We start from the raw sequence: 12,706 nt of genomic DNA on the forward strand, positions 1-12,706 counted from the left end.
CCACCTTGTTATACCCACTCCACCCCGTGAAACCGCCCCGGAAAAGCCGAATTCCCACGATATATCCATCTCTCCCGAATTTGTTCGAGCTCGAGATGTTACCCGTCACCCGCGGTACCGAGATGAGCATGTAGTTTGGATCAAGTTCTCTGTTGGTCGATACTTTGCCTATTGTCTTGTTGAAGTGAACATGAGGATATTGACGTTTCTGCGAGGTTCTGCGAGGTAGTAGTTGTAAGAGCATAAAGTGACTACGCATATGATCGATCGAACAACTTCGTCTCGTGCAGGGAGGTATAGGATTTGCCCTCATTGCTGCACAGTCAAAATGTTAAATGTACTGGGAGGTATCGCTGCTATACTTCGTATGTAGCTTTCTGTTCAAGGCCAAAAAATCAACTGCCTTTTACGACTGTGTGAATGTTCATTGAGGAATTGCAAACATTTTGTTCTACAACTGTCTTTTGGGTATAGTGACATATATCCAAACAGGTTCATCTGTGGGCTTCTATTTCTCGGTATGCGGACACGAAAATTGAAGATTCAAAGAAGTATTGGGGTACATGATATTCATCAATGATATTCTTGGTGTATGTTGAAAGTGATGTCAATTGATTCTAGTATCTGGGATACGAACGGAAGGTATGTGGAAGTGATCTCTGGTACAGATGAGTTGTCCACAGTGTGGAAAGATTGTGAAAGGTCTGATAACCTATAATGAAGCTGTACGTAGCTATGCAAGATACGGAGGTGGTATCGTGATATCAAAAGACATCTATGGCATTGGATATTTTCTCTGATACAAAAGCTTCGTTTGACCAATATCGATGAAGCAAACTCATGTATTCCGTAGAACGAAGATCTTGGATATCGGCCAGCTTGAGTTAGCCACTCAACTTGCATAGTATGTTATACATCTATCCATCTTCTTCATTGATCTTTATCATCAGGTCCAACTAGAATGGGGGCAAGCCCCCAAACCCCCATAGCTCGCTGCGCTCGAGAAAGAAGCCATGTATTGCTACATAAACTTCCTGGTAGCTAGAGATCGCTTTGCTCAATATGACAAAGGAGACATGGACAATACGTATCTTCCAAATGCCTCCTCGAAAAGAATGAATTTTTGAACGGACACGTGCCTTTTCCCAATGTAAATCTGGAATGATTGTTAGTATCCGGTATAAGTTCTGTTGTTTAGTAGAATTGGGATAGAATGAATCCTATTCAACCCCCTCGACACAAACAGATTCTCGAATTCCAGTCGGAAATGACATTCTGTGTCTATCTAGGTAGTCGAATATTGAAACATGTTCTTCTCCAATGCCAATGTCAATCATTTTGTTCATTACGAATGGAATACAAGTGAAGAGTGAATCGGTATGCAATACAACATATAGAGGAGCGAGTTCTCGAAGTTATCGTGTTAGAAACACCGGTTTGGAATGAGAGGTTTGGAATGAGAGGTTTGGAATCTCTTTATTGCCCACCTAGGTATGATTTGAACGCGTTGATATGGGAATTGTATGGTTGGTTTCAACTTGTACCTATGTAGTTGTTTTAACCTTCCCTCGCCCATACAATTGGAAGTCGTGAATCTTGATCTGAATTGAAGTACCTCCGCCTCATCATATATTTCTGAAATTATTATTCAATATAAATTCATTGCAACGACTCTCTCTCCTCGAGTACTGTGTACATTCATAATAAGTGTTGACGTTGATGATCTATATACTGTACCGTAGCTTCACTCCGCTAAATTTTCGAGCGCAACTAATAAATAAATGCTGGTCTCCACCCACGCTACAACGTAAGATCTTACATAGGTACCGACTTAGAACACAAGGGCTCCTCTTACAAGCAATACACACCACCACCACACACACCACTACAAACTCCTTGAAAGGAAAGTCAACCACCACCACCACTTCTTCTTCAACAAAAAAAGGAAGTTGATAATTTCCTCTACAAACGATATCTAGAAGAAAAACAAATACGAAAGAAACTACTGGCGACTTCTATACTAGAAACCGAACTGATGGATTAATGGCAAAGGGTACGAGTCATATTGAAAGGCCACAAGAGTCGACATCATTTAACGATAACGGTCCAGAAATATCAAGACCACTCTCCACTGCGACTTCCATCTCTTCATCTTCTTCATTTACTCCCAGGTACACAACCACCTTTACCTTTGTCTTTTACCTGCGTTTCTCCCTCGTCAACAATTTCTTCTTAATCATTAAATCATTTTCAACTACTTGCGACTGTCAATCACCAGTTGTCGATGGTTGAATGGATTAAGAGGTTATTATTCAAGAGCCAATACTCATGTCTTCCAGAATTACACGATCATCCGCGCGGCAAGCTGCCAACTCTTCGGAATCATCGGCCGGCTCTTCTGCTTCTGCGACTGCAGCAACTGCAGCAGTAGCTCCACCAGGTCGTTCTTCAGCCCCATCACGAAAGCGTAAAGCTACTGTGCGGGAACCAAGTCCCGCTCTGGAACCTGAACCCACAAAGGCAACTCCATCGGAGCGTTCAAAGCGTCAGAAGGTCTCAGATCTCGAAGTTCCAACACCCGCTCCTGCTTCAGCCGCATCTTCTCGTCGAAAGAACGCAAAAGCTCCTGCGGTTATGTCTAGTCACAGGAAAGTCAAGATCCATTCGGAGCATGGTCTAGTATCTAACAACATATACAGTGATTCTGCTGGTCCTTCCAATGAACCATCAAACACGGCTGCCAGTTCCTCCAGGCGCAAGTCTAATAGAAATAATAAGAAAGGTGGGCCAGGTCTATTGAAATTATTCACATTCAGGTCGATCTAGTGGAGAGTTGCTAATATTCTCTCAAGCAGACGCCTCAAGTAGCACCCCAAGCTCGAGTAAGAAGTCGAAGAAATCCGCCACTGCTGCTAAGGATGCAGACACTACAATGAACGATGCAGATGATAAGCCTCCCCCACATCCACTCGATGACGATGATCCCAGCGATGACAACGATGACGATGATATTCCTCGAGACTACGATGGCGGGGATGATGACGATGACGACCCATTTGGCGGCTTCGGTGGACCTGGTGGACCACCTCATGGATTATCGAGCACTCTGCGAGCTTTGAGTGGCATGATGTCTGGAGTTTCTTCTCGATTGCGCGACATTTTGACACAATTGAAGCAAAAAGACGACCCTTCCATTCAATTAATAGCTTTACAAGAACTTTCTGAGATACTACTTGTTTCTACCGAAGACAATCTTTCCGGTCACTTTTCTCCGGATGCCTTTGTCAAAGAACTGGTGGTTTTGATGCAACCTGCTGACTTCGGATTTGGGGAGGCAAATCCTGAGATAATGCTCCTTGCCTGTCGATGCATTGCCAATCTGATGGAAGCTTTACCCGCAAGCACTGCTAACGTTGTCTACGGTGGCGCTGTCCCAGTTCTCTGCCAGAGCATTTTAGAATTAACTTTCATTGATATAGCTGAACAGGCTTTAAGTGTGAGTGCGTCGCCTTAGATTTCTGCTTCAAATACTGACTTTTACCTTAGACCTTGGAAAAAATATCTATTGAATATCCAGCATCAATCGTCCGCGAGGGAGGATTGACAGGTTGTCTAACAAATCTTGACTTCCATAACACAAACACACAAAGAACTGCGGTCACTACTGCTGCAAATTGCTGCAGAAATATTCCAGAGGATTCATTCAACGTAGTCAAGGATGTTATGCCCAATTTACTAAGCGTTTTCAATTCTAACGATCAGAAAGTCGTTGAGCAGGGCTCACTCTGTGTAACCCGAATTGTGGAGAGCTTCAGGTACCATCCAAGCAAGCTTGAAGAGCTCGTCAGCCCCGATTTACTACGAGTCATTCTTCGTCTTTTGCTCCCTGGATCTACCAATCTTATTGGTGCTAATATTCATACACAATTTCTCCGCGTTCTTGCTTTCACAGCAAAGGCGAGTCCTAAACTGTCCGCCGAACTTTTCAAAATGAACGTTGTTGAAACATTATATCAGATTTTGACTGGTGTTTCGCCACCCAGCGCCACAGAAGATGTAGCATCCAAGATTGACAGCGTTGTGATCATGCAAGCCTTGATACACAGACCTCGAGAACAGGTTATCGAGACTCTGAATGTTATATGTGAGCTTTTACCTGGAATTCCACGAAGTGGCAATTCTATGTTCGACGACGATATTGACACCGAACCTCAATCGGCAGCAACAAATGCATCGTCTGGTTCAAGAAAAAAGTCCGCAAACGAGATTCGTATTGGACTTTTGGAGGGCTGTAGAGAAGAGGTTAAGAGATTTGCAATCATTCTCTTTCCAACCTTAACGGACGCGTTCTCTAGCACCGTCAATCTCCACGTTCGCCAAAAGGTCCTCAACGCTCAGCTCAGAATGCTTTCTAATCTTGACAAAGATATTTTGATGGAGGCTTTAAGATCAGTTCCATATGCATCCTTTTTAGCTGCAATTCTCTCACAACAAGATCACCCCAGCTTAGTGGTCTCGGCACTTCAAGCTACGGAGCTTCTTCTAGTTAGCCTTGAAGACATATATCGTTACCAATTTTACAGAGAGGGAGTAATTGCTGAAATTACTAAGCTAGCCACTATCGAGGAAACCAAGACTGAAAACAAACACCCGTCTACGGAAACAATTGAGTCTAAGCCTGCTACCACGCAAGCCGATGCAGATAGTAAAATCTCTGAAAAGGCGGGTCAAAATGGAGAGGCTCGTAACGAAGATCACAACTCGTCAGATGAAGACAACGAAGACAATGAGAATAACGAGGACGAAATGGATAATGAAATCGGACATAATGATGATTTACAAGATGATGTAACAGCTTCTCCAGTCAGCTCTCGTGGCTCTACAATGTCATTAGACGGTCTTCATCGACATGCATCGTCAGATCCAAAGACTATGATGCATATCATTGCCGCCCGCGCCCAAAAGTTCCTTGACATTCATGAGAACGAGAAGAATAGTAAGGCCATGAAGAAGAAGGCAACCAAAATCTTGACGAGTTTACAATCTCTCGCTTCGGACATCAGAAATTTTTATCTGCATCAAGGCCCCGGCAATGGAGTTGAGCTTTTCACTACACTTGCATCATATTTTGATGGCGATGTTTTACAAAGCGTTACAAGTGCCGAGTTATTGAATTCCGAAATAGTCCAAGTTCTATTGGAAGTTTTCAATAATCCCGACGAGCAGCTCGCCAACGATGCTAGATCTGCGTTCCTCGAAGTCTTCATGGGCCAAACTCTTACCAAGAAATCAATCACTGGAGCAGATATGCCTGCAACTCCATTTGGTCTTCTGATCCACAAATTACAAGATTTGTTGAGCCGCTCAGAACATTTTGAAGTAGTGACCGTTCATTCAAATAGCTTTGAGGGAAATAGGAGTAGTGCTGCGTCGATGCTTGCTAAACAAATTCGTCTCAAGCTAGTAGCTGATGAGGACTCCGAGATTCCAAGATCGTACCGAAACATCATGGTTTCTATTCATGCCATCGCTACTTTCAAAGCTTTGGATGATTACCTTCGTCCCAGAATCAGCTTGTCTGATCGTCCTCGGCCACCTAGAGCTAGAGACGGCCTTTCTGGTGCTTTAGCTGCTCTTGCTGCAGCCGGCTTGCCCAATCCATATGCCGGTATTCCCAATGCCCAGGCACGTCTCGCTGCCGCCGCAGCCGCAGCAAATCCAACCGCATCTACACCTCGCACTTCTCGTAGGGCAAAATCAAAGTCTGGTCCCGCCCCAACGCCTGCATCGGCCGACCAATCGACCTCGAATACACCGGCAGATAAACCTACTCGGCGCTCGGCTCGGCGCTCGGGAGCTCAAACTGATCCACCTCCCCCACCTCCAGCACCCATGCAAGAAGAGGATGCCCTTGCTACGGCTCTCGAGTGTGCTGATGAGAGACAGATGAGTGAGGATGAGGAGTTAGAAGATAGCTCTGCACTGGACGCCATTGTCGGTGATATGGAAGAGGAAATGGAAGAGGATTCCCCTGTTGATCCTACAGCTGTAAATCTTGAGGTCGCTGCAGGTGGCAAGGTCACAGCCCGTAAGGAAGATGGCACAAGAGTCGCGACCCCATCACAATCTTTACCAAGCACTTCCCGCAGTAGCTCTGCACTTCAGGCAGCTGCTGCTCAAGAGGCATTGTCCACCCCAACCACATCGTCCAGACCTATGTCCTATGCAGCTGCAATCCAAGCTGTTCCGTCGGATTGGCACATTGAGTTCAGTTTGGATGGCAAAGTAATTGCTAATGATACTACCATTTACCGCGCTGTTCATACCATGGCCAACACGGTGGAAGATCAATCAAGTCGAAGTGTTTGGTCCGCGATTCACCCCATTAAATTCAAGCGTGTTCCAGGGCCACCCCCTCCAGAGCCTAGCTCTCTCTCTCGGGCATCAGAGGCCAGTACAGAAACTACGGCATCTGGCATTCCCGCGTCTCTAGATAAGCATCCTGCAACATCCTCGATCCTTCGATTACTTAACATCCTACACGCTCTTAATGCCAACCTAGATGATGTTTTGGCTGATAATAAGGATGCTTTGAAATTAAATGCTGAGCCTTTGTCACAATTTGTGAACACTAAGCTCACTGCAAAGTTGAACAGGCAACTTGAGGAACCTCTTGTGGTTGCCAGCAACTGTCTTCCAACTTGGAGCGAAGATCTTGCTCGACTTTACCCGTTCTTGTTTCCTTTCGAGACACGTCATCTATTCCTGCAGTCAACATCTTTTGGCTATGCTCGTTCAATGACTAGATGGCAGAATGCCCAATCTGCTGACGAATCCCGCCGAGACCGTCATCGCGATGAACGTCCTTTCCTAGGTAGGCTTCAACGCCAGAAAGTCCGGATATCTAGATCGAAGATTTTGGAATCAGCCTTGAAAGTCATGGAGCTTTATGGTGCATCCCAGAGTATCCTCGAGGTCGAGTACTTTGAAGAAGTCGGAACTGGTCTCGGGCCAACACTTGAATTTTATTCTTCGGTTTCGAAAGAGTTCTCCAAGAAGAAGCTCAAGCTATGGCGTGAGAACGATAACGATACCGATGAGTATGCATTTGGTGTCCGAGGCCTTTTCCCGGCACCTATGAGCGAAGAACAATCATTGAATGAGAATGGAAAGAGAATTTTGCACCTATTCAAGATGCTCGGCAAGTTCGTTTCTAGGTCCATGATCGACTCTCGTATTATCGACGTTTCTTTCAACCCCACATTTTTCCGCATTGGTGACGAATCGAATCCTGTGACTCCCTCTCTTGGTACGGTCAAAACTGTCGACCCTCAACTGGCCAAGTCTCTCAAGATGATAAAGAAGTTCTCTGTTGCGAAAAAGGCTATTGCCGAGGACTCGAGTTTGACAGCTACTCAGAAAGTCCTTGCTACAGAAGCTTTGGAGATTGACGGGGCTAAGATTGAAGATCTCAGTCTGGACTTCACACTTCCTGGATATGCCATTGATCTTCTTCCCAACGGCTCTTCAATCTCTGTCACTATTGACAACGTTGATCTCTACCTTGAAAAGGTTATTGATATGACTTTGGGAAGTGGTGTTCAAAAGCAAATCGATGCATTCCGTGAAGGCTTCACTCAAGTCTTCCCATATTCTGCTTTGAGGGCTTTCACTCCGGATGAGTTGGTTATGTTGTTTGGCAGAGTTGAAGAGGATTGGTCTCTTGAAAGTATGTTTAGTCCCCTTTGATTGTATGATATAATAACACTAACATGTGCATAGCTTTGACCGACTCTATTAAAGCAGACCACGGCTTCCATATGGACAGCAAGAGTGTGAAGAACCTGCTCCAGACAATGAGTGAGCTCAGTCTGCCAGATCGACGGGATTTCCTTCAATTCACAACTGGAAGCCCAAAACTCCCCATTGGTGGTAAGTTATATATGCCTGTATCCCTTTTCTACGACAACTGATAGCTAACTTATTGCAGGCTTCAAGAGTCTTACACCAATGTTCACTGTGGTTTGCAAACCTAGTGAACCACCCTACTCTTCCGATGACTATTTGCCAAGTGTCATGACATGTGTCAACTATCTCAAATTGCCCGATTATACTGATTTAGATGTCATGCGACGACGTATGAGTACTGCCATTAGGGAAGGACAGGGTGCTTTCCATCTGTCATAAGGCGCATGTTCATGGCGAAAATTGAACTGAATCTGGCGTGCATTAGGTCTGGTCCAATATGGAATAAGATTTTCGGGTATTTATTCTCATTGGAGGATGAACAAAAATTGGGGGATTTGGTTGGTTTTGCTTACTTTGAACCGAGCCAAACCAGAATGTATTCACGAGCTATTTTTTGCAATTGTTTCTTTCTTTTTTCATCAGCCAGATTCATTTTCTTCTTCATACCTTCTATCTACTTACTTTTTTTGTAATGGAAGTTAAAGAAGAGAGAAAGGAGTCAAATTGCATGGGTGGGTCGTTTGGGCGCATAGTTTGTAAACCGGTTTCTCCTGTCCGGAACTTGAAGGGGAAAGGTTTGCAAATATGACTGGAATGGACTGGTGCACAGGATGGGATGGGATTTTAGCTTTTTATTAGGTAGCCTTACTTCTACAAATATTACTTTGCAAACACTAGTCTTGATATTAGATATTAGGTAGATGAATTGATCCACTCACATATTAATAGGCATTTGGGTGATGAGTGTGACTGGGATGTGAATGTGAATGTATGTGTTGCGTGTGATTATGAGAAGGGGGTATATTCGATTACAGCTTTGTAATTCAAGTACTACTGGTGTCAAGAGACTAGATGGATGTACTCAACACTATCTATTATTAATAAGACCCCACCCTACCTATATATAGAATCCTAAAGGCGCCGCCCTCATGATGAGATTGATTGATTAATTGATGCATTTGATTCATATCTCTTGGTGCAAATTTTGATGGATAACCTGTGTTTTTTTATGTTTTTTGTTTTTTGATGAATGATAAAAATAAGAGGCTAGCTAGCTAGGGTTGTCGATTTGTTAAATTCTTGTTTGGGTTTTTGTTTGGAGAGGGGAGATTGAAGATTGGAGATTGGATGGTAGGTGGGTAGGTGGGTGAGTATGGGGTTTAGGGAGTGAGGTTTAGGAAGTGAGGATTTGAGTTTGGGGATTTGGGAGTTTGCGGATTTGGGGATGAAAGAGGATATTTTTGGAGATGAAAGAGGAAGAAGAGGAGGGGGGACAGGGGAGGAAAAAGAGAGGAAAAGAGAAGAGAGGAGTTCCCTGTAGTGATAGAATCCATGGATAACGAAACAATCGTTTCGTTAAATACAATAAAATTTTCGATATTTAATATTATATTGAAAATATCGTTCTTAAAGTATTAGTATAGTATAATTAATCTTATTTTTGTATATAATAAGAAAATTTTATCTTAATAGGACTTGAAGAATTTTTTGAAATTTCTTGATTTTCAAAAGTTCTAGCCTAAAGCTATTTTCAAATAAAAAAGTTTACTTGTATTAAATTCGATTAATAATCGAATTCAATATAAGTATATAGATTAGAGTTAACTAGTATTCTTATTTAAATAATACATTCTATACTGTATAATACAATGATAAAACTTCTGATTGAAAAATAAAATAAAAGTGAAATATACAGACCCCCCTTTTAGAGTTTCGGCTAATACCTTTACCCACCCTTTAGCTCCTACACTTGCTCCCCTCTTTCTTTAGCTCCTACGCACATACCCTTCTATCCACCTATTCTAAAAATCTCTAGGGGCTCTTCTGGGCTCCTTTTTTCTTTTTTTCTATTAAATGTCAATAATAAATAGATCCGATTTTGAGCCGATTATATTCGTTATTAATAAAATATTCATTTCATTAATAATAAAGAAAATATTAATATAATATTTTATATTGTATAGAGATTTATATTGAATTTTTTTTTATACCTAGATATTAACTTTGTCATCATAGGGGTTTTAAAAGTTAAGGTTTTGAGTTTTGAGTTTCTTGATTATGAGAGGTTTTTAATGTTAAGCTAGTATATGTAGTATTGATAAATATTTAGTAGTTGATATATAGGTATAATTGTTTGAATTAGTGATATCTAGGTAGGTAGGTAGGTGGGGTTAGGGCTGGGTTTGATTGTGGGATCTGGGATGCTGGAGTTGGGTTTTTGTGGGATGGGGATGGAGGGTTGGGAGTAGATGGTAGAGAGATAGAGGGTAGAGGGTAGAGGATAGAGGGTAGAGGGATACATATCTACTCGAGTAGATAGCTTGGAGACATGATGTGGAATTTGACGGTATATATGGAACAAAAAAAGTTAGGGTGGTGAGCTAGTGGATGATAGTGGACGGTTAGGAGCTGTTGCAGTGTTTTTTAGGGTTCTTTTAGATTGCTGGAGATCATTATGTGATATTATATATATGGGAAATGATATTTTGTTGGAAAGAGAAGTGTTGTGTGATGAGGGTCAAGGGAGCGAGATGGTGAGATGACATTTGTTATTTAAGGTTCTGAATTGATAGTCATATGTATCAAGTTATTATACTATTGTATCATATTATGTCATATCGATATTATTATATCATATGTCATATGGAGATACCTATGTAGAGTTTTATAATAATCTCTTTCTGAACATTTATAGTTATATATTGATAAACAGCTAAAATGGCTGATATAATCTCAAAGTTACTATATTATGAGATGTAATCGGTGTAACATGAAGTATTTTGCGTGTTTTCTTTGTTATATATGATGTTGTATTACATCACTTGAAATGGCCGGCATATTGAGTTCGGAATTCCATTGTTATTACATGTTATATCATTCATGTAAAGATTCAGATGAAATAGATTATCATTATTCCTATCTATGCCAGCTGCGTCTTCTAAAAACTTATCCTGAGCGCGAAAATTGCTTGAATGAACGAATGAGATAGGAAAATAAGGAAGATTCCAACCTATTGACAGTTGGCTCAAAAATTAGTCTGCCAGTATTGAGAGCAGTTTATCGGTTTTTGTTTATCTCGAATAATTGCTAGTTAGTAATTCTCTGTGAATTCAATCGTCCGGCGTTAGATGAAAATTACTGCTTCTCGATGATCAGAAGATTTTGATAAAGTTATGCAGATTCTAGACGGGGTCGTGTGACAATGTTTCGCACTGTTGAAATATAGGAGTTAGTCATGATTTTGCAAGTAGTTTGGAGTGTGGTTGATAGACGTAAGTTGTAGTTGCGGTGCAGAATATTACTAGTTTGAATACTCAAATCGAGTCAATTAGATGATTGGAAAGTAATCTTACCTTCCTGTTCCAACAGACTCATTCCCAAATACCAACGTCGCTTATACTCTTCCACGAGAGACTGATCGAGAATACCCGTCTTGGCGGAGAAGTCATCGATTTCATCCAAACACCTTCCTTTGAAACAGCATGGAAAATCACCTGAACGTGGGTGCTGCTGATGATTGGATGTCGTTATATGAAAATGTTGAAGACCGCAGATAGAATGTAAAGCATCGAGGTTCTTACTACCTGCCATCAAGATAAATGGGAATTGATTATTCGGCCCATCAAAGCTGTTGAGATAATTTTTCCATCGGTCCATATTGATGTATAAGCTGTGCAGACCATGACAGCTGCCAAGAGTGCAGTATGCGGCTTCTGTATCTCGCAGACGCTGTGGAGTGTGAGCAAAATGTCTCGGGGTCCAGGGAAAACCGGGACCTCCCATCAGAAACCCGTATGTAATATCCACAGTCAAGTAGATTGATTTAATAGCATTACGTTGCTTGGGAGGGAGAATTTTCAAGATGATCAGTTCTTCCAATGAACAAAATTCAAATGTGTTATCTTTGAAAAGAATATCTGTGGCGTCGATGATGTTGCGGAAGCTAGCACATGTTATCTTCAGAGCTCTGTATGTCTGAATTTCTTTTCCCTTCCCGCGGGCTTTTCCCGAACAACGTCTAATGCGGCCTCTTTGGTTTCCAGTCTTGATCTTGAGTATGCACATCGGGAGCGTCTCATGATGAGAGTTTGTGGTGCAGGCAAATCTGAGAATCTTGGTGATAAGTTCGACGGGCAATTTCTCGAGCAGGAGACTGGTATTGTCACTGCTCTGTCTGGTGCTTTCGTTTTCTGACTCGATGACAGTTGTGGTTACCGGAAGTTTACAGGTATTGAGATCATCAGGGAGCTGCTTGTAAATAGAGCGTGCTTCTTCCGGTGAAAATCTGACCCAAGGCTCTGTCTTGATTGATAGATCAGTTGCGGTCATTTTGGTGTCCATTCCGATGTATTCTTGATGTGAAAATAACATTTGGAGATCTTGGTATGACTTTAGAGATAATCCTATGATGCTTCTCGCCAGTGTGTAAAGTTGTTGTTGTTATCAACTTGGTTGATAAGTGTAAAGTACTTTGATTTACTATGATGTAATCGTTCTTATCATTGTTAACTATGAGAAGCTAGTACTACCTATAAGGAAGCGCTAGCACCTCGCTTGCTAATACAGTGCCCTCCTAGATCACATGATCGATATCCCGACAGTTGTTGTTGTGATTCTTGATAATCAGAATCCATCAAACTCAGCGGGAATACTATGCATATATAAGAGTCTCAAAACACATTGAAAGCACTAGAGCTCTACGGCTCTATAGCATCACGACCCTCTTTCTTTCTGTGTA

The 12,706-nt window shown here is 42.1% G+C and overlaps 2 protein-coding genes across 2 annotated transcripts; one reads left to right on the top strand and one right to left on the bottom strand.

Moving 5' to 3' along the window:
* The first annotated feature begins 1,847 nt into the window (after positions 1-1,847).
* EAF02_001741 (uncharacterized protein) lies at positions 1,848-8,696 on the top strand. Its single transcript, XM_038897789.1, has 6 exons — positions 1,848-2,171; positions 2,340-2,782; positions 2,856-3,496; positions 3,547-7,729; positions 7,783-7,932; positions 7,991-8,696. Exons 1-6 carry the CDS (start codon positions 2,044-2,046, stop codon positions 8,185-8,187), a joined length of 5,742 nt encoding a protein of 1,913 aa, XP_038762764.1. The 5' UTR covers positions 1,848-2,043; the 3' UTR covers positions 8,188-8,696.
* Positions 8,697-11,139: 2,443 nt separating this feature from the next.
* On the bottom strand, positions 11,140-12,339 carry EAF02_001742 (uncharacterized protein; the record flags this gene model as incomplete). The annotated part of the gene is made up of 2 exons (XM_038897790.1): positions 11,140-11,180; positions 11,322-12,339. The coding sequence occupies 2 exons, from the start codon at positions 12,337-12,339 to the stop codon at positions 11,140-11,142; spliced, it is 1,059 nt and encodes a 352-aa protein (XP_038762765.1).
* Between the last annotated feature and the right edge of the window lie 367 nt (positions 12,340-12,706).

Source organism: Botrytis sinoallii (genome assembly GCF_014898435.1).
Source record: "Botrytis sinoallii strain Bc 23 chromosome Unknown BSIN_002, whole genome shotgun sequence".
NCBI lineage: Eukaryota > Fungi > Ascomycota > Leotiomycetes > Helotiales > Sclerotiniaceae > Botrytis > Botrytis sinoallii.